The sequence below is a fragment of the Rhinoraja longicauda genome, chromosome 11 (assembly GCF_053455715.1).
Source record: "Rhinoraja longicauda isolate Sanriku21f chromosome 11, sRhiLon1.1, whole genome shotgun sequence".
In the NCBI taxonomy this organism is placed as follows: Eukaryota; Metazoa; Chordata; class Chondrichthyes; order Rajiformes; family Arhynchobatidae; genus Rhinoraja; species Rhinoraja longicauda.
This window is the reverse complement of record NC_135963.1, coordinates 23,771,990-23,794,867: the sequence shown is the minus strand read 5'-3', so window position 1 is coordinate 23,794,867 and position 22,878 is coordinate 23,771,990. Positions and strand designations below refer to the sequence as shown.

At 40.0% G+C, this 22,878-nt stretch overlaps 2 protein-coding genes across 7 annotated transcripts in view; one reads left to right on the top strand and one right to left on the bottom strand.

The window, feature by feature from the left end:
* Window positions 1-7,383: 7,383 nt before the first annotated feature.
* On the bottom strand, window positions 7,384-22,712 carry akr1a1b (aldo-keto reductase family 1, member A1b (aldehyde reductase)). 2 transcript variants are annotated; one of them, XM_078408460.1, is made up of 10 exons: window positions 22,406-22,712; window positions 20,470-20,598; window positions 19,851-19,943; window positions 16,600-16,719; window positions 15,169-15,320; window positions 14,623-14,818; window positions 13,978-14,177; window positions 12,167-12,239; window positions 8,329-8,415; window positions 7,384-7,811 (listed from the first exon to the last, which is right to left on the bottom strand). In XM_078408460.1, exons 2-10 carry the CDS (start codon window positions 20,560-20,562, stop codon window positions 7,746-7,748), a joined length of 1,080 nt encoding a protein of 359 aa, XP_078264586.1. In that variant the 5' UTR covers window positions 20,563-20,598; window positions 22,406-22,712; the 3' UTR covers window positions 7,384-7,745. The 2 variants fall into 2 exon arrangements, with proteins under 2 accessions (XP_078264586.1, XP_078264587.1); XM_078408461.1 differs by lacking the exon at window positions 20,470-20,598 and having other exon boundaries at window positions 22,406-22,707.
* The window catches only part of LOC144598376 (peroxiredoxin-1-like), a 34,778-nt gene continuing 34,570 nt past the window's right edge, over window positions 22,671-22,878 (top strand). For 2 of the 5 annotated variants that reach the window (XM_078408463.1, XM_078408469.1), the window contains exon 1: window positions 22,671-22,797. The gene's annotated coding sequence lies outside the window, so the exon portion shown is untranslated. Of the gene's footprint in view, window positions 22,831-22,878 lie in introns of all 5 variants that reach the window. The other 3 variants (XM_078408464.1, XM_078408471.1, XM_078408466.1) reach the window with 3 other exon arrangements.

The window sequence follows — 22,878 nt, the reverse complement described above, 5'->3', positions numbered from 1 at the left end:
GCGGGAAATTTAACCGAAACGCATTTATTTGGGCACTTAAACAGATTGTTGGAGTTGAAAGCAAGAGCGACGCGCTAATTGGCCTCAGCGTAATCACGCTGCTTTTGTGTAACAGGGTTGCAGTAATGATGGCGAACGTGTAGATCTATCTACGTGCATGGAAGTGGGTGAGGGGAAAACAATTGCTGCCACGTAAAATAATAACACGACTAGAAATGTTTTATACATGAGTAAGTAGAAACAAGTTAAAGTAGAGCCGAGGAGCAAAGTAAAATTGCAGACACGGGAAATATGGATCAAAAGCGAAATAAATACATTTATTCACAAAATGGTTGAGTAACTCAGCAGGTCAGGCAGCATCTCGGGAGAGAAGGAATGGGTGACGTTTTGGGTCGAGACCCCTTCTTCAGAAATAAATACATATCCTTTAGAATGATGGCATAAATGGACATTTTAGAAATGCTGGAAATATTCAGGAGCAGCACCTACTGATAGGAGCAGTCACAGTCTTGAAAAGTTGAAAACATTTTTCCTCATAGTTACTGCCTAATCTGGATATTTTCAGATTTGAGTACTTTTACAATATTTTGTTGTACATGGAGGTGAAAGATGTGGATATCGTAAGAAGCATTGATGACCATGTCGTTTAACTTCATAAAAACCATTTTCATATGTATAGAGACCATTTTTAAAAAATCAAAAAGTACTTTATTCCAGTAATAAATATTTACAAAACATTTTCTTTTCAAAACTCCATCTGGCATTCTCGGAGGTTATACATTCAATACAGATACAGAATCCCTTCCCTTATTTGGAGGGGCATCTCTCCCCCACACCCTGCCCCCCCCCCCCCATGTCCAGCAGCGGAAGGACCCTAGACTCTGGTCCTCCCCCACAGAGCCTTGGCGTTGGCTGCACCGAGCTTCAGTGCGTCCCTCAGCACGTAATCCTGCAGCGGGCCAGTCGGCAACATTCCCCGACGGACAGCTCGTTCCGCTGGGAGGTCAACAAAGTTCGGGCAGACCAAAGAGCATCTTTCACCGAGTTGATGACCTTCCAGCAGCACTCAATGTCAGTCTGAATGTGTCCCTGGGAACAGTTCGTAGATCACAGAGTCCTCTGATGGAGCTGCTCGGAATAAATCGTGACAGGGATCCCCTGCAAACCTCTCCAGACTCTCTTGGCAAATCCACACTCTGCAAAGAGGTGGGCGACCGTCTCCTCTCCACAGCAGCTGTCCCGAGTTAGGTTCCGGCGGTGCAGGAAAGATCTGACTGGGAGGGCTCCCCTCACCGCCAGCCAAGCCGGGTCATGGTGCTTGTTGGTGAGTTCTGGCGGTGAGGCATTTTGCCAGACAAGCTGGGCAGTCTGCTCTGGGAACCACACCACAAGATCCATGGAGTCATTTCCCTGCAGTGCCTGCAGGACGTTTTGTACTGACCACTGCCCGATGGACTTGTGGTCAAAGGTGTTGGTTCGGAAGAACCTTTCCACGAGCGACAGATGGTGCGGCAATGTCCAGCTGACTGGCACATTGCGTGGCATCTGCGCCAGGCCCATCCTTCGCAACACCAGACACAGGTCGAACCTCAGCAGGTAGTGACACTTGGTGCCCACGTGCCTTGGCTCTACGCTCCGCCTGATGCAGCCACACACGAATCTGGCCCCAGATGAAGGGGAAGATCCCCGTGGCGTAGGAGGGAGGGATGGGCCACACTTGCGCCAAGTACAGCAGCCCCGAGAGCACCTCACACCTGATGACCAGATTTTTCCCCGTGATGCAGAGAGAGCGCTGCTTCCACATCTCCAGCTTCTTCCCCACATTGGTTATCCGCTCCAGCCAATTCTTGTCACACGCCTCAGCCCTCCCGAACCAGATCCCCAGCACCCTCAAGACGTCACCTCAAGGCCCCCGTGGCTGACTCAAACTGGTCGCAGACGCTAATCAGTCTGCGGACCGACCCTGGATCCGAGCAGAAGACGGCGACATCGTCCATGTACAGGGAGGCCTTGACCTGAGTGCCCCCACTGCCTGGCAATGTAGAGACCATGGCATAAGCCCCTGTAAGCGGGGGGCGTGGCTGCGTTCTGCAGCTACGGCTCACTGGCAGTCTCTGTCTTTTTTTTGTTTTTGTCTTTGTTATCGTTTAAATGTTTCTTTTGATTTATTTTAAACTCTATATGTGGGGGGGGGGGGGGGGGGGGGGTGGGGGAAACCTTTTTTTCCAATCTCCTCCTCAACGGAGATGCGACCTTTACCGTGTTGTGTCTCCGTTCGCGCTACGGCCTAACACCGTGGAGTAGGCGGCCTCCAGCTGGGATCGACCTTGAAGACTCCGGTCGCAGGGCCTGGACTTACCATCTCGGAGGCTTCGGCCGTGGGCCCTGCAGACCGCAACATCGGGAGTTCGCAGGTCCCTGGCTGGCGACCGGCTTTCGGGAGCTCCAGCCGTAGCAGCTTCGACCGCCCCGAAGTGCGAGGTTTGATTGACCCACTCGCAGGCCCCTCATCGCCATGCGTGGCCTGGCCGCGGCACTTTCCATCGCCCGGTAGGGGCTCAGGACCTTCATCGGCCTGCTCGGCTCGGCCCTGGGACTTTCCATCGCCCGGTGGGGGCTTCAAAAGTCGGGAGCCTCGATCGCCTCGTGGCACCACGGGAGAAGAATGAGGAAGAGATAAGACTTTTCTTTGCCTTCCATCACAGTGAGGGTGTGCCTGGAGCAATCACTGTGATGGCTATTTGAGTTAAAAATTGTAATTGTGTGTCTTGTGTTCTTTATTGTCTACTGACGTGAGAGGACGCTGGCGCTATTTGTTCGCCGTTTCTCCGTCAGGACTGTTCGTTTGTTTGTTTTTATGTCTTGACTGTTTTTGTAAAGCGTCTTTGAGCATCTGGAAAAGCGCTATAAAAAATAAATGTTTATTATTATTATTATTATTATAAGGTTTCGCATGGTAGTTCCAAGTGAAAGCTTATCAGTAGCATACCACCGATGGCATAGTGGAAGACCCGGCAGGGATCAGGGATTGGGTGGGCAATAGGAAAACCAAATATGGATCAAATCAGCAATAGCGATTGATCTACATCCTTCCTTTTTGGCTTCTGCCCTGTAGACTAGACACTAGCATGCAAGAATATATATATATAAATGTACAAAAGAACATACGACAGCAAAGCGACAGAGGATGCAATATGAATACAAGAAAGTAATGTTAGATTGATCTACAGATATAGACTGCTATTAAGATGTGACTATATAATGTGGTTCAACTTTTATAGATTGTTATGTAAGCTTTTCGTGTAAGTAATCTGCATTTGAGATGCAGCACTGACAAATGTATGGTCAAATGATGTTTTTTGTGTTTTTTTAATAAAGAGATGGAATGAAAAGTTATAGATATGGGGCTAGAATGTGACATTGGATATGATCTACAATGCAAGAGCAAACGTTTAAGAAATAACATTTTGAAGATAATAAAGCATCAATTCTAAGGTATCAAAAAATGCTGGAGTAACTCAGTGGGTCAGGCAGCATCTCAGGAGAGAAGGAATGGGTGATGTTTCGGGTCGAGACCCTTCTTCAGATTGCATCAATTCTGGTTGGAATGATTATGCAAAACTCCATTAATTCTGCATGTTTAGAACTTTAGTGATGCCACAATGATAGATTTAAGTACTATTGGATTCTAGTTTTAGAGTTTCACCATGGAAACATGCCCACCAAGTCCACACCGACTGTTGATCATCTGTTCACTCATGTTATTCTACCACCCCATCCACCCCCGACACATAAGGCACAATTTACAGAACCAATGAACCCGCTTGGACGTAGGAGGAAACATAGGCACCCGCAAGAGACCCTCTTTTTTAGTTAATAGTATGATGAATTTTCACGTGTAAGTTTAATGGAAGGGGGAAAACCGAATCCAATAAGTTTTAATAAAGAATGTAAATGGGACCTTGATGGGTTTAAAGGGAGTGCAGGAATTAGGATTCTGGTTCATTGAGTGGAATGTGGCAACCCTGTTTTACTTGGGTATGTTGATACAGTCATAGAAACATACATCACAGGAATGGGCCCTTGCAGCTCACACCATCCATACCAACCGTGATGCTATCTATACTAATCCAATTTTCCTGTGTTAGGCCCATAAACCTCGGATTAGGTTTATTATTGTCATATGTAGCGACATATAGTGAAAAGATTTATTTTGCAAGCCATCCAAACAAATCAAATCATTACAATCAATCTAAACTCAGTTGCAATAGGTAGAGTGAAGAGAAAGACAAAGAGTTCAGAATATAGTTCTCAGCATTGTAGCATAACAATTCCAGAGACAAAGTCTAATGTTCTCAATGAGGTAAGTTGGATAATCAGGATTGTACCCTGGCATATAAAAGGACCGTTCAGAAGCCTGATAACAGGAAAAGAAGCTGTCTGATGGTGTACAGGTTTCTGTATCTTCTGTCCAAAGGGAGCAGGGAGAAGGAATGACCAGGGTAGGAAAGGTCTTGGTGATTATGTTAGCTTCCTTTCCTATCCAGGTATATGTTCAAATGCCTTTTAAACATTGTAATAGTAGCTGTCATGCACCTGCTGTGGCAGCTTGTTCCAAATATTTGCCACCATCCGCGTGAAACACTTACACATCAGATCTATTTTAAATTTCTCCCCCCCCCACCTCAAACCTGTGCTCTGTAGCTCTCGATTTCTCTGCCCCAGATTCTGACTACCTATCCTGGTGCTTGGTGGGTGATTATGCATAAAATCTTCTAATGTTGATGGAATGTAGCAGGGACTGCCACGACACAATCCTTGACAAGAAAGGTCCAGGCCCGATGGTATGCACTCCACAATGGTTGGGAGTCTCTTCATGCTGTAACTCTCTTTCTGCCTTCTCAACCATTATGGTGCTCCACCCTCTGGCCAGCCACATCCTCCGCCTGTTTTGAGATCTTAAGCCAAGCCTCGTCAGGAACTTCACCCTCAATCTGCACACCAGGGGTGACCCTGCCAGGAGCATAGCTCCAGATGGTTTAGCTTTCAGGATCTTACACATATGCAAGCTTCTCTTCCATGACAAGGCAGTGATCCTCAGAGAAGTGGGGACCCTCAGAGAATAAAGATCTAATCTGGGATGTTGCAGATTATCCATCCTCATATTTTAAATCTCCTGGCTCCATCATAGATTAGCCCTCTGTTCCCTGAAGAAAATTATGCCTTCCTTTGACATTCTCTTGCATCCAATCTGCTTAAAACAGATCTTGTAATGTTCCCTAATCCTACTTTCCAATACTTTGTTTATTGTTCCAAAAAAAAGTTGATTATCTCCATAAACAAGTTCCGGCGTCAGGAATTAAAATGCTTCAATTTCTCTACATGATGTTTACATTGCAAAGTACATATGATGGCTTTTGTTTAATTATGTTTTGTGGCATGGTACTTTCATTTTCTAACCTAATACAGATGTGAGAAGGATGACGAAACATGGTTGTGTCAATATATCCATGGGGAGAAAGACTGGATTCACCCTCTCTGTATCACCCTTGACTTTTTACACCATGCTGTATGATACAAAGCAATAAGAGTTGTTTTTTGGGCAAGAGTATGGCATTTTAATTTCCCCTTGACACGCAAGTCCACACATCAAATATAGAGGGAGAATTTTGATTGCACTTTATTTTCCAGAAAAGCGGAACAAGTTAGTAGCTCCAGAACATTTAAGTGCTATTTTTAAAAAACTTTTATAGATTTAAAATCTCCGACTTTATAAATGGATCTTACAAAAAGTCAGAGTAAACATCCAGCAAAAACATTTGAACCATTATTTTTAGATCATAAAATAACATTTTTATTGTAATTATTTTGTTGAACATGTTAATAAAGACCCTAAAAATGAAAACAATGTCAGATGGTACCAGTTTTGCTTCCAAAGTGGTTTTGAATAGTACAAAATGATCATATGGACAGTGGGCTGTTTCTAGGCATGGGGTACTTAATTGGGGATTGCCGTATGTATGGCAATAATTGCACATACAAAAAATGTGTTTCATTGTACCTTTGGTACAAGTGACAATAAAAGAACCATTGACCATTGAAAGGCACCCATCGTCCAGTTCAAAAATCAGACCAAAGTCCCATTAACTTTGTCAGATGGACATAGAAGATACCCTTTAAAAGAAAGTTATTCCTCTTAGCCTTAGCGGCATTTATCCACCCAACACAAAATAACTGATAATTTACATATTGCTGTTTGTGGAAATTGGTGCACAAATTATGTGCTAAATATCCTAAATTGAGATTCCAACTCAAAGTACTTTGTTGGCTAGAAAGTGGTTTTGTTGTATCTAAAAATTGCCGTCTTTTCCCATAAAACCAGATTCATAATAGTCTGAGTTTAAGTAGGCATTAAACATTTTCCACGAGTTATAGTTCTACTCAATAACCAAAGTCTGTAGTCTCTTTTTTGCTCTGGTTTATTTTCACCCACATGTTTAGACCGTAATACCATAATGGGGTATCCTTATTGTTTTGATGTGTTTATGCTTTATTCTTAATTGTTAACTATGTTGGTGTTGTCATTTGTAAGCGGAGCACCAAGGCACATTCCTTGTATACTTGGCCAATAAACTTATTCATTCATTCATTCATTCATTCAACATGCAGCACTTGAACTCTGCATTTCTGATGGTTGAATGCCATTATGATTGTGTAGTATCATTAAATAAAAGATATTTATTTTAAAAAACTTATCTTGTATTTAAAGCTGAAGACATCAAAATATTTTGGAAAAAGCGTAACATTGCCACCAGATACGAATTCATTTATGATTTGAATATAAAAGGATTTAATTTGCTATTTATATTGACATTGGACTGCAGTAATAAACGTGAAATCATTTTCTGATAGATTCAGAAACCTGCACATTGGGATTAAATAGTAAATTTATGCTTGTATTTCACTAGCCTTTTTTAATTCAGTCATCTTATCAATTTTGGGTATGGTGATATTTTTCATTGAGCACAATTTTCAGAGTCCCCCATCCCTGGCAGGATGATTAGTAAAGTACAGTATTAAATTCTCAGATGAATTAGTTCAAATAAATTCCCAACTGAAGCATGTTTACTGTTTTAAATGCAAATCTTAGTTTCAATTTATTAACACCTGGAACCAAGAGACCAACCAGCTGAACTAACTTTCTCCCAAACCAGAATTGAGCCAATAGCTTATGAAAATGTTTTCTTGATTAGATGACCATTTTCAAGCATTGAAAGCAATTTTATGTTTAAAGTTGGTTGTACACAAATGTCTTACATGACCCCGGGTAATTAAATATCCTATTATTGACAAAAATAACTCTTCAAATCAAGAAAATACATGTTGAGGTTATATATTTTATTGAGGATTACATGTACCTTTTCACTCATCAAAGCTACAGATACAAAAACACATACATTGTGTTGGGCTGGGTGAATACCTAACTAAACAAGAGAGGTGTATTTTCTAAATCAAGGAGAATGAGAAAAGGATGATCTGAACTACGGTTAATTTTATTTTATTTAATAAAAGTTAATTTTATTTGCCATCAAATATTAGCATTTTTAATGGAGTCATTTGACATAGATTATTTAAACAGCAACCAAATACTGTTTCTATATGATGTGAAGTATTCAATTTCATCAGCAAAATTGACTATTACAACAATAAAACCATTAAGGCAGCAATGGCTCATCCCACTGTCACTAGTATGGATCGTTGAAAGGATAATGCGGATGCAGCGCGTCTCTGAATACAGATTTGTTGTCAACCTGTTAACAACAAAAAAGTGTAAAAATTTGGCAAATTCTGCACACAAATATGAAATACAAGTTGATCTACACTTCATGCTGCCTTGGCAAGGCAACTAGCATAATGAAGGACTAGTCTCACTGCAGTCACTCCTTCTCCCCTATCCCATCAGGGAAGAGGTACAGGAGTTTGAAAATGCACACCTCCAGATTCAGGGACAGTTTCTTCCCAGCTGTTATCAAGCACTGTATCGTCCCCTCACCTGTGGTCACGACCTAGCATCTACCTCGTTGAAAGCCCTTTGAACAATCTTTAATTGGAGTTTATCTTGCACTAAATAATATACCTTTATCCTGCATCTGTACACTGTGGACAGCTTAATTGTAATCATGTAGTCTTCTCGTTGACTAGATAGACATAACAAAAAAGCTTTTCACTGTACTTCAATACATGTGACAATAATAAACTAAACTGAGGAATTGTTTGAAATTGTTGAGAGGGTTGGAAATGGAGTGGAAGAAAGCCATGAACACTTACCACTATCTTCGGAACAATATACCGCCAGTTTCTATTGAGACTTCCAACTGTTTTCATCTCATCTTCAGTCAGTGCAAAATCAAACACCTGAGGGTAGATGGGGAAGGGGAACAAAAATGGCAAAACAGTGTCTTGAATGTTATTTAAGTTAAAGTTATTCCCAAAGAAATAACAATTTGATAAAACAGCAATTCTACTTTTAATAAATTGGACGAAGAGTTGGGGGGAACTAGTACGTTATACATAACCCAAGCAGAATTTTGGTTAATTATCTCCATTATCCAGAATATAAAGCAGAGGTGGAACTGACAGCTTTAAAGATTGTGTAGTTTCTGCCTGGAACGACAATGTACCAAGAGGAATTTTTGGTATAAATCATCTCCACTAAGGCAACAAGCATGAGGGGGTAATAATATCTGCACATTAAACAACTTTTAAAATTCAGTTACATTGATTTGAATGAATAACTGCAAATGTCACTTCATTCTTGAAAGGAGAATGCAAGACCATGCAAATACAGGCTGATGTGAGAAAAATTGCAAATCTGAAACAACGGATGACTAACTTCTTGGAAAAGCTGATAAAAAAACTGTACATAGTACTGTTTAATCCACAAGTTCCACATGAATAAGGAATTTCATTACTACCTGGTGTATATGATAAACTAATTTGAATCTGAATTACAGTGTAACTAGTGTGTTGCAAGTTACAATATAACATCATAACTCATACACAATGGCTTGGGCAATGAAAACATGCACGTGAAATGCCTTTTTCACTGCTAGGCTCTTACAAAACCGCGTGGGGGCGCTACGCGTTTCGCTGACACAAAACCGCGTATGGGTGATATTCCTTCGTGCCTGTAGAGTTTGTTTCATTAAATAGATTACATTTAGTAGTTAATTGGAGTACATATCCGTGGCGGCGCCTAACGGCAGCGGCTGACTAGCAGTCTGTCCGTCTTTTTTTCCCCTTTTTTTGTTGTGTGTCGGTGTTGGGATGGTTTTTATATATTTTTTTTGGTTGTGTATGTGTGGGAGGTGGTGGTGTGGGTGGGTGGGTGTGGGGAACTTTTCTCTTCCTCACGGCGCGGGGTGCGGCTCGGCTGCGGGGCCTAACATCGCCCGCTGCGGCTCGGCCGCTGGACTTTACATCACCCGGTGCGGCTTGGCCGCTGGACTTTACATCCCGGTGCGGCTTGGCCGCTGGACTTAACAGTGCCCGGTGCAGCTCGGCTGCGGGGCTTAACATCGCCCGGTGCAGCTCGGCTGCGGGGCTTAACATCGCCCGGTGCAGCTCGGCTGCGGGACTTTTCACCGCTGGTGCGGCTCGGCTGCGGACTTGACATCGCCCGGTGTGGCTCGGCCGCGGGGCTTTTCATCGCTGGTGCGGCTCGGCTGCGGACTTGACATCGCCCAGTGCAGCTCGACCACGGGACTTAGCTGCGCAAGGCTTGGTCGCGGGCCTTTCATCGCCCGGTTCGGCCGCGAGACGTTTCAGCGCCCGGTGCGGGGACTGTGCGGGTCGGTCGGGGACGAGCTGTCTGTCCGTGGGCGTGGGGAAGAGAGTGGAAGTTTTGTTGCCTCCATCACAGTGAGGGGGTGTTTGGAGTCACTGTGATGGACGTTTGTGTTGGGGTTATGTGTCTTGTGTTCTTTTTTTTTCTATGACTGCTATGTAGTTTCGTTCGGTACTTCGGTACCGAACGACAAATAAAGCTGTTATACCTGTTATCTGTTATACCCGTTATAATTTTCTTTGTCCTTCTTTCACGCACATTACAGCACACATTATTATACATGCAACACGCACACAATGTACATGTCTTATAGTACATGCGGAATCACAATTTTGCCAATGCACGTTGTCGTGCAAACTGGTCATACTTTGCCAAGACTTTGATTTATCATATCTCTGGAAGTGGTATTATATCATGATCTATGGCTCAAATGAAAGCTTTGAGTTAGCTCTTTCTCATTGATATATTTTCATTGTATTGAATTAATGCATGAAAAAAATGCAAGTGCCTAAGTCTGCTGTATCTACCTGCATTACTTTCAGATGACAAATCTTCTGTAGTAAACAGCGACTTACAAAATAAGACATGATTTGGGATAGTAGAATGAGCAGACAGGTGACAGATGAAATTCAAAGAAATCTGAATGATGCATTTTGGCAGAAGCATCACTGACACAATATAGATCAAGTATCTGATGGGTGGAAGACAGGAGAGGTTCAAATATCTATATTCATAAATATTGATAATGGAAGCAAATGTTGAGAGCATTGTTAAAAACTTAAAGGAATCTTGGGCTTCCTGTGGAGGTATGCTGTATGAACAAAGAGAAGCTATTTAGAAACTTTACAAAATATACAAAAGCAAGTAGACACTGCATCCAGTTTTGGTTATTTGGAATTTTTTGTAATACCATCTTGTAAATTCCAGGAATGAGCAGCTACATCTACATAATTAGTTCGGTGGAAGTAAAATTCTTCTTAGAGATAGAAATAGGAAGTTTGAAATAAGGAAATCATTACATGGATGGTTCAGGACCAGGAGTCACAGATAGAGTGATTCAAAAAAAGATAAAGGAAAACAAGAAATTTCTTTAAAATGGAGAAATAACAAGGGATAACAACAGGGAATTGGCGTTGTATGGCTGCTGGAAATAGAGCTTTCAGAAGGTAACTATAACTACACTGAAGAAAGTAATTTGAAGGTGTTCTCAATCTAAATAGATTGATTCAAGATGCATGGACATAATGAGCTGAATGATCATTGTCTATGTCATCAATATTATTTTACAATTATACAAAAAATACATTTTACACAAGGCTTTTCAATAATACTACTATAGAGGGGAAATATCAAAAAATATATGCAGAATAACCAGCATAAAACACTTTACAAAAACTAGGCAAATTCAAAAGAAACTACATTGCTGAATGAATTAATAAATGTAAATCCTCTGGGAGACCGAAGACTTTATGACTCCAAAAAGAAAAAAATTGAAACAGTAGGGAGACCTGGAGCAAACCAATCTTTCGTTTAGAGATACGGCATGAAAAACAGGCTCTTCAGCCAAACGCGTCCACGCCAACAATCGATCACCTGTTCGCATACAAATTCTGTGTTGTCCCAGTTTCTCACCTATTCACTACACACCAAGGGCAATTTACCAAGGCCAATTTACCTACAAATCTGCATATCTGGGATGTGGGAGGAAACTCGAGTACCTAAAGCAAACCCATGCAGTCATAGGGAGAACTTGCAAACTCCACACAGACAGCACCCGAGGTCAGGATTGAACATGGGTCTCTAATGGGAAACAGCAGTTCTACCAGATGTACCACTGTGCACCCTAAATTAAATTGAAGTATGATTATTTCATAAGCAGGCAGAGGATGGAATCAGTCAACAGGGAATAACAAATGTGTATGGAATTATATTCAAAATAGTTAAATTAAAGCAGGGATCATTCTGCACCCACGAAAAAAAGTGCTAAAACAGTGAAAGTAGAGAAAATAAGATACTAGTGCACAGTTAGTGGTTTATAGAAAAAGACTGGATACACTTCAGTCACCAACACTGGAAAAACTATAGGATCATTCAGGAAACAGTTAGTTGCTACAAGCGAAAAAAAAATTAAATCCTCACCGCATGGATAAATTAACGAGCAGAATGAGGGAACTCGCATCGATAATCAATGTGATAAATGGGGATTATTGCAATAAAAACAAAGCTTTCTACAACCAATTAATTTCCAATCTTAATATTAATTTGCTATACATGGAATAGGAGATACTCAATATGAACACCTGCAAAATATCAAGTTACCTGCAGGTTCTGTGCAATTCGTGCTGCATTGACACTCTTGGGAATGGCTACAACTCCACGCTGTACCTGCCACCTGCAGGATACATAGAAATAAATGGAGTAAAAACAACAACTCTTATTCAGGAATTAAAACATTAACGAACTACAAAGCAAGGTGGCAGGCATCCAAGTTTTAAAGAGATTGCAAAGGGTCTTTTGTATGAAAACTTCTTGTTAAATATTACTTCAGAAGCCTTTTTGAAATAAGCCTCAAATTCAAAAAGGTAATATCTTAGATATACTAAAATATATCAGATACAATGTAGATCAATGTTCTAGTGCCAAGAATTTATCAATGCCAAATCACCCCCAACAAATGATAGAGCCTAACATGAAAGGACAATGCCAGTCAAGAATCTCAATAGGAAGATGCAATTTAAATTCTTGATACGCTGCAAACTGAGAAACATACTAGAAGTGTAGGAAAGAACTGCAAATGCTGGTTTAAATCGAAGATAGACACAAAATGCTAGAGTAACTCAGCGGGTCAGGCAGCATCTCTGGAGAGAAGGAATATGTGACATTTCAGGTCGTGACCTTTCTGCAAACATACTAGAAGGCTGGATGTACTCAAGTGGATAAATTACATGGTACAGATGATGTGTACACTTGTCTTTTAAGGGAGGCAAGAGAAGAAATGGCAAAGGCCCTGGTCCTCAGCACTTGTCTTCACCGTCATCTTGTGCCACATGACTTCCAGCCCAGTTTCAAGGCCTCCCAGTTCAGGCCCCAGGATCTAAGATACCGACACTCCATCCACCACTTTGCGCAACAGTTCTCCCTCCGTGCCCTACACAACCCTCAGGTGGATGTGCTTTGAATGCAAGGAGTGCAGCAAAAAGTTTTCCAGATTGATTCTAGGATGGTAGGACTGATATCTGAAGAAAGATTTTTGGGCTTATATTCACAAGAGTTTAGAAGAATGAGAACATTGGAACTTATAAAATTCTGACATGACAGGACAGATTAGAGTCAAGAGCATTTTATTGTCATATGTCCCAGATAGAACAATGTAATTCTTACTTGCTGCAGTACAACAGAATATGTAAACATAGTACACTGTAAACAATATGATAAACGAGAGAAAAAAAAAGTTCAGTGTGAATGCAGGACAGTGGTTCTGATTGTTGGGGTCGGCCTGGTAGTCCTGCTGGGATAGCGGCGCGTCAGCCCTGCCGGCGGCCGTCGATCCGACCCGCATCAAGACTTCCGTGAGCAACTCCTTGTCCAAGAAATGCAAGATTTGCTGTAAACGTGCATTTTTAATTATAATTTGCATTTAATATTTATTTTATTGTAGCAGTCCATGGCGCTTGTGAGACACAGGTGGGGTATATTTAATGGGTCAGAGACGTATTGTACCATTATTACATAATCTCTGTTGGTCCGGTAAAACAGTTAATATGGGAAAGCTCTGGAACCAAGGGTGCCAGAAAATTGGTTTTGCACTTTTGCAAGATGGGGGAAACAAAATAGAAGAAAAATGAGCATTAATAATTTTTTTGTAATTACAATTGGAGAGCAAATCTCTCTAATGGATAGGCCCTACAAGCAGCAGATGCACATCTAGTGAATTGATACATCTGTCCCGGTCTATTAGATATCCAATTACTGTGCAAATCTTCTGAAAAGATAAGATTTTTACCCAGAAAATATGCGGTTGTATTGTTTTCAAAATAAACTTTTAAAACAAATTAACATGCTATTATCCATCAATTGAAGTTGTTTTAAATCTTATGCTAATTTAAAAAAGTGATTTTGAAATCTTGTACCTGAGCAACACTTGAGCAGGTGATTTCCCATGTTCATTAGCAATAGTTTTAATATTAGCATCTTCTAGTAAAACTGGTTCATCTGCGGCTTTCCACATGCGATCAGAAGAACCAAGAGGACTATAAGCAGTAACTATGATTCCATGTTTCTGGCAATATCCGATCAGCTCATTTTGTGCTAAGTATGGATGGCATTCTACCTGGGAATAACAAAGAAAGAAAGGCCATGGGTAATATAATCAGGTCTTGAGATAATGGATCTAAAAAGACATTTTGATTTAAATCCAAGATAATTTAGTGGAAGCCTTTAGAAACAGAATTTGCTGTTTATTGGAATTCTTTCCCCAAATACCTATAAATCATTCAGATATGTTGGCTATGGCAATTATTTAGTCGCGGACATCTTTTGTGAACATTATGCAATATCAGTATATACAGATGACCCTTTATCACAAATTGTGAATGTACCTGTAAATTTAGTTCAAAGTTGCTTTGTTCCATAGATTTTGTAATACAAATGGTACATAGAAATTATTTATCAGTCTTAAAAGTCCAAAGAAATTAGTATCTATTTTAGGAGAAGTGATAAGCAATATATACAACTGATTCACTGGATAGGATTCCAATTAAAATAACATTTCTAACCTGCAACACTGCAGGCTTAATAGTAGCTGCAGCGATAACATCACCAATCTGTTGACTGTTGAAATTCGAGAGTCCAATAGCTTTCACCAAGCCCTTTTCTACTAATTTCTCCATGGCTTTCCAAGTTTTCTTATAATCAATATCATCATACTGCATAGTGCCATCAGGATTCTTTGGAAAGGGGTTGTCACCTTTTCTGTAAGCCACACAAAATTGATAATTGGAAACATCAATAACATCCAACATGGATACATATGAATAGAACATTTGCAGCTTATAACAATTATACGTTATATAACCTATATAAGTTATATCTAAAACTATTATATAAACTTCACAAACTCACATTGCTGCAGATATCAATGAATGCAAATCCAATTTTGTGATAGAATTCTATGCAAGACTTTTAACAGGCAAGGAGCCTGCTACAATGCAAAAAATAATAATCCGTATGCAGTCCACTTACAAAACTAAAAGCACTTTATTGCAAGATCATAAATAACCATCCAAACCCCACCAAAAACTTAGATATAAATTATACTTTACTGAAAGGCATAAGGCCAGTGAATGAGGTACAAATCCAGATAAGCAAGCTTCAGGTCTTCCAGAGATTTACGACAGGCAGGTTCCACATCTTCAGGATGATGCTTAGTATTCCACAACTTGGAGGTTACAAAAAGTTCTTCACGTTTTACCATCTGCATGAGAAACAATGTGATGCAGAAGTTAAATCTGTTAGTTAGCTTAGATGTTCAATCAACTATCTCTATACTAAAACTCTCGTTTGTTTGTTTGTTCCTGAACTACAGCCAAAACGGTACACAATAGCGCAACAATTTTAGGCCCACCTTACTCATCGTCGTCCCTTTGGTGTTAATGGAAGAAGCGTTATATTTTTTAAGTTATTCACATTTTAAAGTTTAAATCTATCTACGAGGGAGTGAGGAGGGGGTGGAGAGTAGGGAGGGAGGGGAGAGGATAAGGGGGGTTGAGGGGGGAGAGGTAGGGGAGGAGTGGAGGGGAGGAGGGAAGGGGAGAGTGCTGCACCAATGCGGGAGAGGTTTGGGCCCACTTGGTCTACTGTTACCAAATTGCTGAATGCTAGGTGTCAAAAAGTCCAATCATTCACATTTTTATTTCTAAATCTGAATCACTGCCATCCAATTTTTTTTTTGTGATTTATTGGTGAGGTATGATTTTTACCAGTAAACATGAAAATAATAGGAAACATGGGACAATTTGTTTTGGAATGAGAGCACCCTTTCCAATGTTTACACAAACGACACAATGAATTTCCTGTCGTTATTGAGGGTAATCCAACAATGCAACAACCTGATTAACCCTTCTACTTGGTGCATGTGATCAGGTTATTATAAAAGTTAAAAAAGCTGCACGGTTATTATAAAAGTTAAAAAAACTTCAGGATGTTGGCCAGCAGACAGAAAAATAAGGTTTACATGGCATTCTCCAGCAGTATGATCCATTATACGTTCTAGGAGCGGAATTAGGCCATTGGGCCCATGAGATCTACTCCGCCATTCAACCATGGCTGATCTATCTTTCCCTCTCAACCCCATTCTCCTGCATTCACCCCATAACCCCCAACATCCTTACTAATCAAGAATTTGTCAATCTCTGCAGTATAAATATCCATTGACAGCCTTCATAGCCATCTGTGGTGATGAATTCCATGGATTCAACATTCATTGTCCTGCAGTCGGTAAACATTTTGATACAGCAGTCAAATTTACATTTATTAAAAGCTGCATTTATTTACCAGTAAAATATTTTGAGATTACCTTTAAACAAGTTGAATAATTTTTGATTAAACTGAAAAGGATCAACAACATGCAAAAAAATAAAATTAAATATTGTCCAGTCATTTGAAGATGGCCCACCATATTGCAATTCGTTTTATGAAAGATACTTCCAAACACATATCTGATTCTTAACCATGCATCAATTTTTAGATCATACCTTGTCAACACCAATTATTTCTTTTAAAAGGTCTCCTATTTCAGCCTCATTATTGTACACTGCAGCACAGTCCACATGACGATAACCAATCTTTAAAGCATTCTTCAAAGCTGTTTTGACCTTGGCAAAAGAGAAAATGTAATCAGTACTGACAGTTAAAGCTTATTTTCTGCAGAAATATTAAAGATGAATTGCTGTTTCAAAAATTGTTAATCTCAACCACCCCATAATACAACATTTCTTGGCAGAGTGATAGAGCACTGATGATACAGAAGCTATATGTAATTCACAGCAATTTTCACACCTCGGTACAATACAAATTAACACCATGGCAAAACTTCAATCTGTTATCTCAAATGTGTATAGCAGGACAAAATAGAGAGGTTTCAGATTTCCTATCCATTGGTATTGTCCATAGCTACAATTTGTAGCTGTTAAACAAGACCCTACTGGTGTAAAGCTTTGCAAAGAAGTACTAATGTACAATTCTGGGCAAAAGAAATCTACTATTCTAGTAAATTCAGAGAACAAGAAATTATTTTAGGGGCTGAATGTTCAAAGTCAAATCCAGAAAATACCAGCCTCACGTCAGTGTTAGGAAAGTTATGAAGAGGATTCTTCGGGATAGGCTTTACTCCCATTTGGAAGAGAATGGGTTAATTAAGGACAGTCAGCGTGGCTTTGTACACAGCAAGTCGTGTCTTACTAATTTGATTGAGTTTTAGGTTGAGAAAACTTTCCAGGATGATTAACACTAGCTGACATTGAATCTCTCTATACAACTGACTTCTTTATAAAGTATGTCTACTGACGGGTCCTAAAAGAATATTTACCACTAAGCATTTTTTCCAAAAAAAGTTTCAGTTTTCTAATGCAAGGTCATCTTGCTGTCTGTCAACAGTACAGGACATTAAGAAGCACAGTTTGTTGATTTATCACTATATTATTTCTGCTGCTATGCAAAGGAAAATAATTTCTCCAACACAGCAAAGCTTTATTTTGTAATTTTGGTTGCGCAACAAAATTCCCAAATCCTTAAGGGTGCCATCCCTCTTAAATAGTGGACAGTTGTAATACAAAATGAATGTCAAATCAGTTTTATGTGGGTTGTAGTGGGAGTCAAAGTAAAGAAACTGGAGAACAGAACTGTTTACCGCAGATTAATATCCACGCCAAGTAGCCAATGTTAATTTCAGCACTCAAGCATACATTTTTCCTTTAAAAACAGAATCAATGCAAACTTTAAGGTAAGTAATTTGCTGGATTAGACAATGTTTTGTTTAAGCTTTTTAAGCAAGTTTAAATTCAGATGATATTAACAATCATATTAGTCTTTGCAATTAGGTTTGGGCAGTTTCCATTAAGTTAAAATAAGTAGATTTGAAAGTGAATATGCCTTAGGGTGACATGTGGAAAATGGAAAATTCCAATTGATGAATGGATGGCGTTTTGAACAAGGATTGAATTGAAGCACTTTACAGCACTTACTCTGCGTATCTGATCTGCAAGCATTCTTGAAACAAGGCAGGAGAGAGGAAACAGGACATTTTGCACACAATTATACCATTTCATTAGCAACTTTTTTTTTAAGGATCAGCTGCAGATATAAAAACTGCAAACACCAGCAAACTGCAAAAACAAGGAAAACAGAAACTTGCCAGTTTCCTGTTTTCAACAGTGTGTTATTTTGCCAGTTAGCTTTTTGGTACTTTGCCAGCCAGCTTTCTGGCATTTCCAACATTCTCTGGCATTTCTAACATTCTATGGTATTATAAAAACAGTGATATCGAAGAGTGTTCATAATACCTACTGATGACTATGTTCCAATAAATTTAGGAAAATAGGAAGAGATGATGACAACATTGCAAGTTTTGGTATTGGATTTGGAGGAAACAAACCATAACAGTCCTGTCAGTGGGGTAACCTTTCACACTTAATATTCCTAGTTTATCACATGACAAATAAGAATCGTCATTTTGATGTATCAAATAAACAACTGTTTTATTTTTTAGAAGACTTAAATATATCAGGAAGCCTGCTTTGTTCTTCAGAACATAAACATTCACTTCATGGCAAGTCAATAATGTAATCCTTCCTGTGACAATTAGATGATGTCCACAGAGGATGAAAAGACACAATGATGGATTGCAAAGATACAAGGATGAGTAGCTCCCTGTTAATTTTTGTATGAATACCAAAGACAGTGAAAGCACATTCTAATTATGTTTCAGTTAATTGGTAAATGTGCAATTTTTTGTAGACTACGTCTTACTGCTTATACCCACCCACATTATGAACACGTGGCTCATGGACCCCGCACAATATTAACAAGCCCCTATAATATTAAATTCATAAATCCCAAATTTGTTCTTCCTATGAATATAGTATTAGTCTCCTCTCTCTCCACCTATAGTAGTTGTTATTTATTTTCATTCTTATGTGCTTTTGATGTAATTCATTGCATTATACTAAGTGATTTTTGTGTATTTTTAAACTTGTAGACAAAATTGACTTACGGCTGACTATAAAAATTTCCTGGGAATGGCCTGTAGATCAATGCATATGAACTTAAAAATCTATTTTGTAACTTGAGATTACGTTAATATTTCTGTCTTTCAAACTGGTTGGGATTGAAGTATGCAGAGGACTCAAGAGACCCATGATGATTCCGAATCCTCAAGCTACAACAATCTGTGGACGAGGTCATACAAAAGGAGGGGTTCATTTAAGGAGAGTATAATAAACTGGGAAAATCCTTTAAAACACTAAACCTACGGCCACATTTTTGAAAAAAACATTTCTATTAATCAAAAACAGATTTGCTGAAAGTATGCTTCTGTCCATCTCAGCCGACGGTAAAGTTCAGTCAAAGCTGTTGCACAACTGAGGCGCCTGCCAATATTCACCCTGCGTGGGTTTTCTCCGCGATCTTTGGTTTCCTCCCACACTCCAAAGACGTACAGGTATGTAGGTTAATTGGCTGGGTAAATGTAAAAATTGTCCCTAGTGGGTGTAGGATAGTGTTAATGTACGGGGATCACTGGGCGGCACGGACTTGGAGGGCCGAAAAGGCCTGTTTCCGGCTGTATATATATGATATGATATGTACCAGTACACTCAATAAAATTAGAAAAAGCAAAGAGGAAAATAAACTATAATAGGATGGCTACACAACATTACACTCCAAATTCAATTGAGGCTTCTCAAAGATAAAGTTGATCATAGTTTGCCAGTGCAACTGGATAGATTACCTCACCAGGTGCACTCTTCCATGTCCCCAGCCCAATGAGAGGCATCTTCTGTCCAGTATTGAGCACAGCATAATTAGAAGTAGACATTTTAGCCTAAACATGAAGAAATTTCATACATCAATGCTCTCTACTTTTGATAGTTCATGCATTAGTACCAAGAGAAAACCATATAAGTTAAGTTGGCAAAAGAGAACAGATTATGCAGTATTCAGCACACACCTTGTGTCCACATCCCAATGCACCTTGCCCACCTCCACCGTGACAATTCAGAATAATTAAAGTAATAATACAAATGAAAATCACATGACATTTTAAAATTAAAGACAGTAAAAGTAGAAAACATTTCCACGTAAATTAGCAATTCCACTCAAATGCAATAGGTATGCCAGCCTTAGGCATCACCTGTGAAAAAAGAAACAGAATGTTTCTGTCTGCAGAGCTGCTGATGCTGGAATCTTGAACAAAACAATATGCTGAGGTAACTTAGCAGGTCAGGCAGCATTTGTGGAGGGAATGGATAGGCAATGCTTTGGGTTGGCCCTTCCTCAGACAATATAATTTAAGCATTTCTTCATGTACCAAATAACAAAGTTCAAAGATGTACATTCCTACTCTTTACCTTACAGTAGCTCCTGAAGATCTGGTTTGCCCATAAACATTGGATACAAATATTTCGCATGCTGGCCCTTAAAAATTGAAATGATGCACTCATGAATGAACGACATCTCCAGCCTCCAAATTATCTCTTCTACAGGAAAAACAATATTCGGGAAAGATTTCAAAGATGTGCAGATTTTAGATCTTTTTTTCTACATTTGTTTCTTATTGGCAAATTATTTTTGTAGATTACCGATCCAATTACTGTACAGCTTCAAATAGCTACCATCCTTTGGAAATAAAGTACAAAAATCAATAGATTTGTGAATGCTTATAAATATGCTGCTAATACCAGAAATAATCCACATATATTCCCAGAATTTAATATGATGGGAGGGAAACTGCTTTAGTAAAGAGTGATACTGTTGATCAAATTTGGACTATCTTAAAAAAGGAAAAGGGTATTCATTATTACAATTGGTTTAAGGCTAGTCAAAATAATGATATCGAGTAAATACATTTTGCCTAAAACACCTTTCTGTGAAGCATATCTGAGCATTTTGTTACATTAAAAATTCTCAACAAACGACCAAATGCAATATGCTGCTTATTGCCTCACGTAAAAAAAATAATTTCAGGACATACCACGTTTGACGTGATTTAATAATATTTGCATATTTTCTTCTTTAACTTATTGACAGTTATAAAACATTACTAGGTATTACAATACGGACACGAGAAACTGCAGATGCTGGTTTACCAAAATAGACTCAGGGCTTTTCGACCCAGGACTTTTCAGTCTGAAGGGTCCCGATCCGAAATGTCACTTATCCACGTTATGCTGCCTAACCCGCTGAGCTATTCCAGCACTCTGTTCCTTTTCTGGATATTATATTATTTTATCAAATTAAAGATAATACAAAAATAATAAACGCTAGAAGTACTCATATCAAGCAATATCTGAGGGTTTTTTGACCTAAAACGTTGTCTATTTTTGTCCCCGCTGACACTGCTTGCCTTGCGAAATGTTTCCAGCTTTGTTTTTGTTTTGGATTTCTAGAACCTACAACTGTAAAGGTGATTGAAAGCTCCAGCGTGAAAACAGGCCCTTCGGCCCACCATCTATGCCAACCATCGATCACTCTTCACACTAGATCTCTGGTAACCCACTTTCTCATCCATTCCCTACACAGTGGCCAATTAACCTAAAACCTTCCCATTTTTTGGATGTGGGAGGACACCAGAGCACCCAGATGAAACTCACGCAATCACAGAGAGAACTGCCAACTCCACAAGGTTAGGCTTGCAGGCAGCCTACTCTTTCTTACGTTAAATTGGGACTCGTTTCCTCTCTAAGCACGGACTCCAGGTTCCCATGCCCTTCGTCGCGTTGAAGTCATGTACCTGGGACTCCCGAGTCGTTAAGGATGTCACACTTTTTATGAAGATAGTTCTAAGAACATCCTAGTGTTCGCCTGGTTGTTCCTTTCCCGTGGCACAGGTCGAAAGAGTATATGTAATCTAATGATTGCGCCTTCCTCGCACACCAAATAGAAAGGCGAATGATTAATAAGAACATAATAAAACTCAAGCAAAAAAAAAAAAAAAAAATCTGCTTTAAGATCTCAGAGCTCCAACATTTTGTGTCTATCGCCGGATCAGACAGCATCTGTGGAGGGAAATGGACTGACGACTTTTCGGGTCGAGATTCTTCTCAAACCGAAACCTCGTCTGCGCATTCCCCGGCACGTTTCGGGTCTGGGCTATTCCTTCTCTCCAGAGATGCTGCCTGCCCAGCTGAGTTACTCTAGCATTTTGCGTCCATCATCTGTGTAAACCAGCATTTGCAGTTCCATCCTTGCACATGAGTACATCCGGCTGTTTGTTTTGGTTTTTTTTTGCTCGAGGTTGCAATTTTTTGCTGTATCTACAAAAAAACTTCCGGAATGCAAACTTACAATTGTTGGAAGCACACAAAAAGAGTCTTCGCTGTAGATATAGAACTGCCGTGTGGTTCGTCTGGCTGCGAGTGAGAGCCGCCCCCGGTGGCGATCGCTTCCTTGCTCTACGCAACCGCCTCACGCAGACAGTCAAATGGTTTCCGGTTGCGCTACGTCAACAGCTCGCTGAGTGCGCGCAAATAATGTTTTTATTTATTCTTTTTTAGGGGGCGTAAAAAAATAAAAAAATATATATATTCAATTTGTCAAATACCTCCGGTTCAGTGTCTCAGAATAGCTGGGCTAGGGGACACGCTGAGAGGCTGTCTGCGACTGCGCGCGAGGCGGGCTTCGTGCACGCGGTGCGGGAAGGCGGTTGCTGGGATTTGGTGCGGCATCGACGCGCAGAGGTGGAGTGGCCGTTGGGGCGTACAGGGACAGAGGTTGTTTGTGGGCGGAGAGTCAGGGGCTGGGGCCGTCGGGGCAATCGG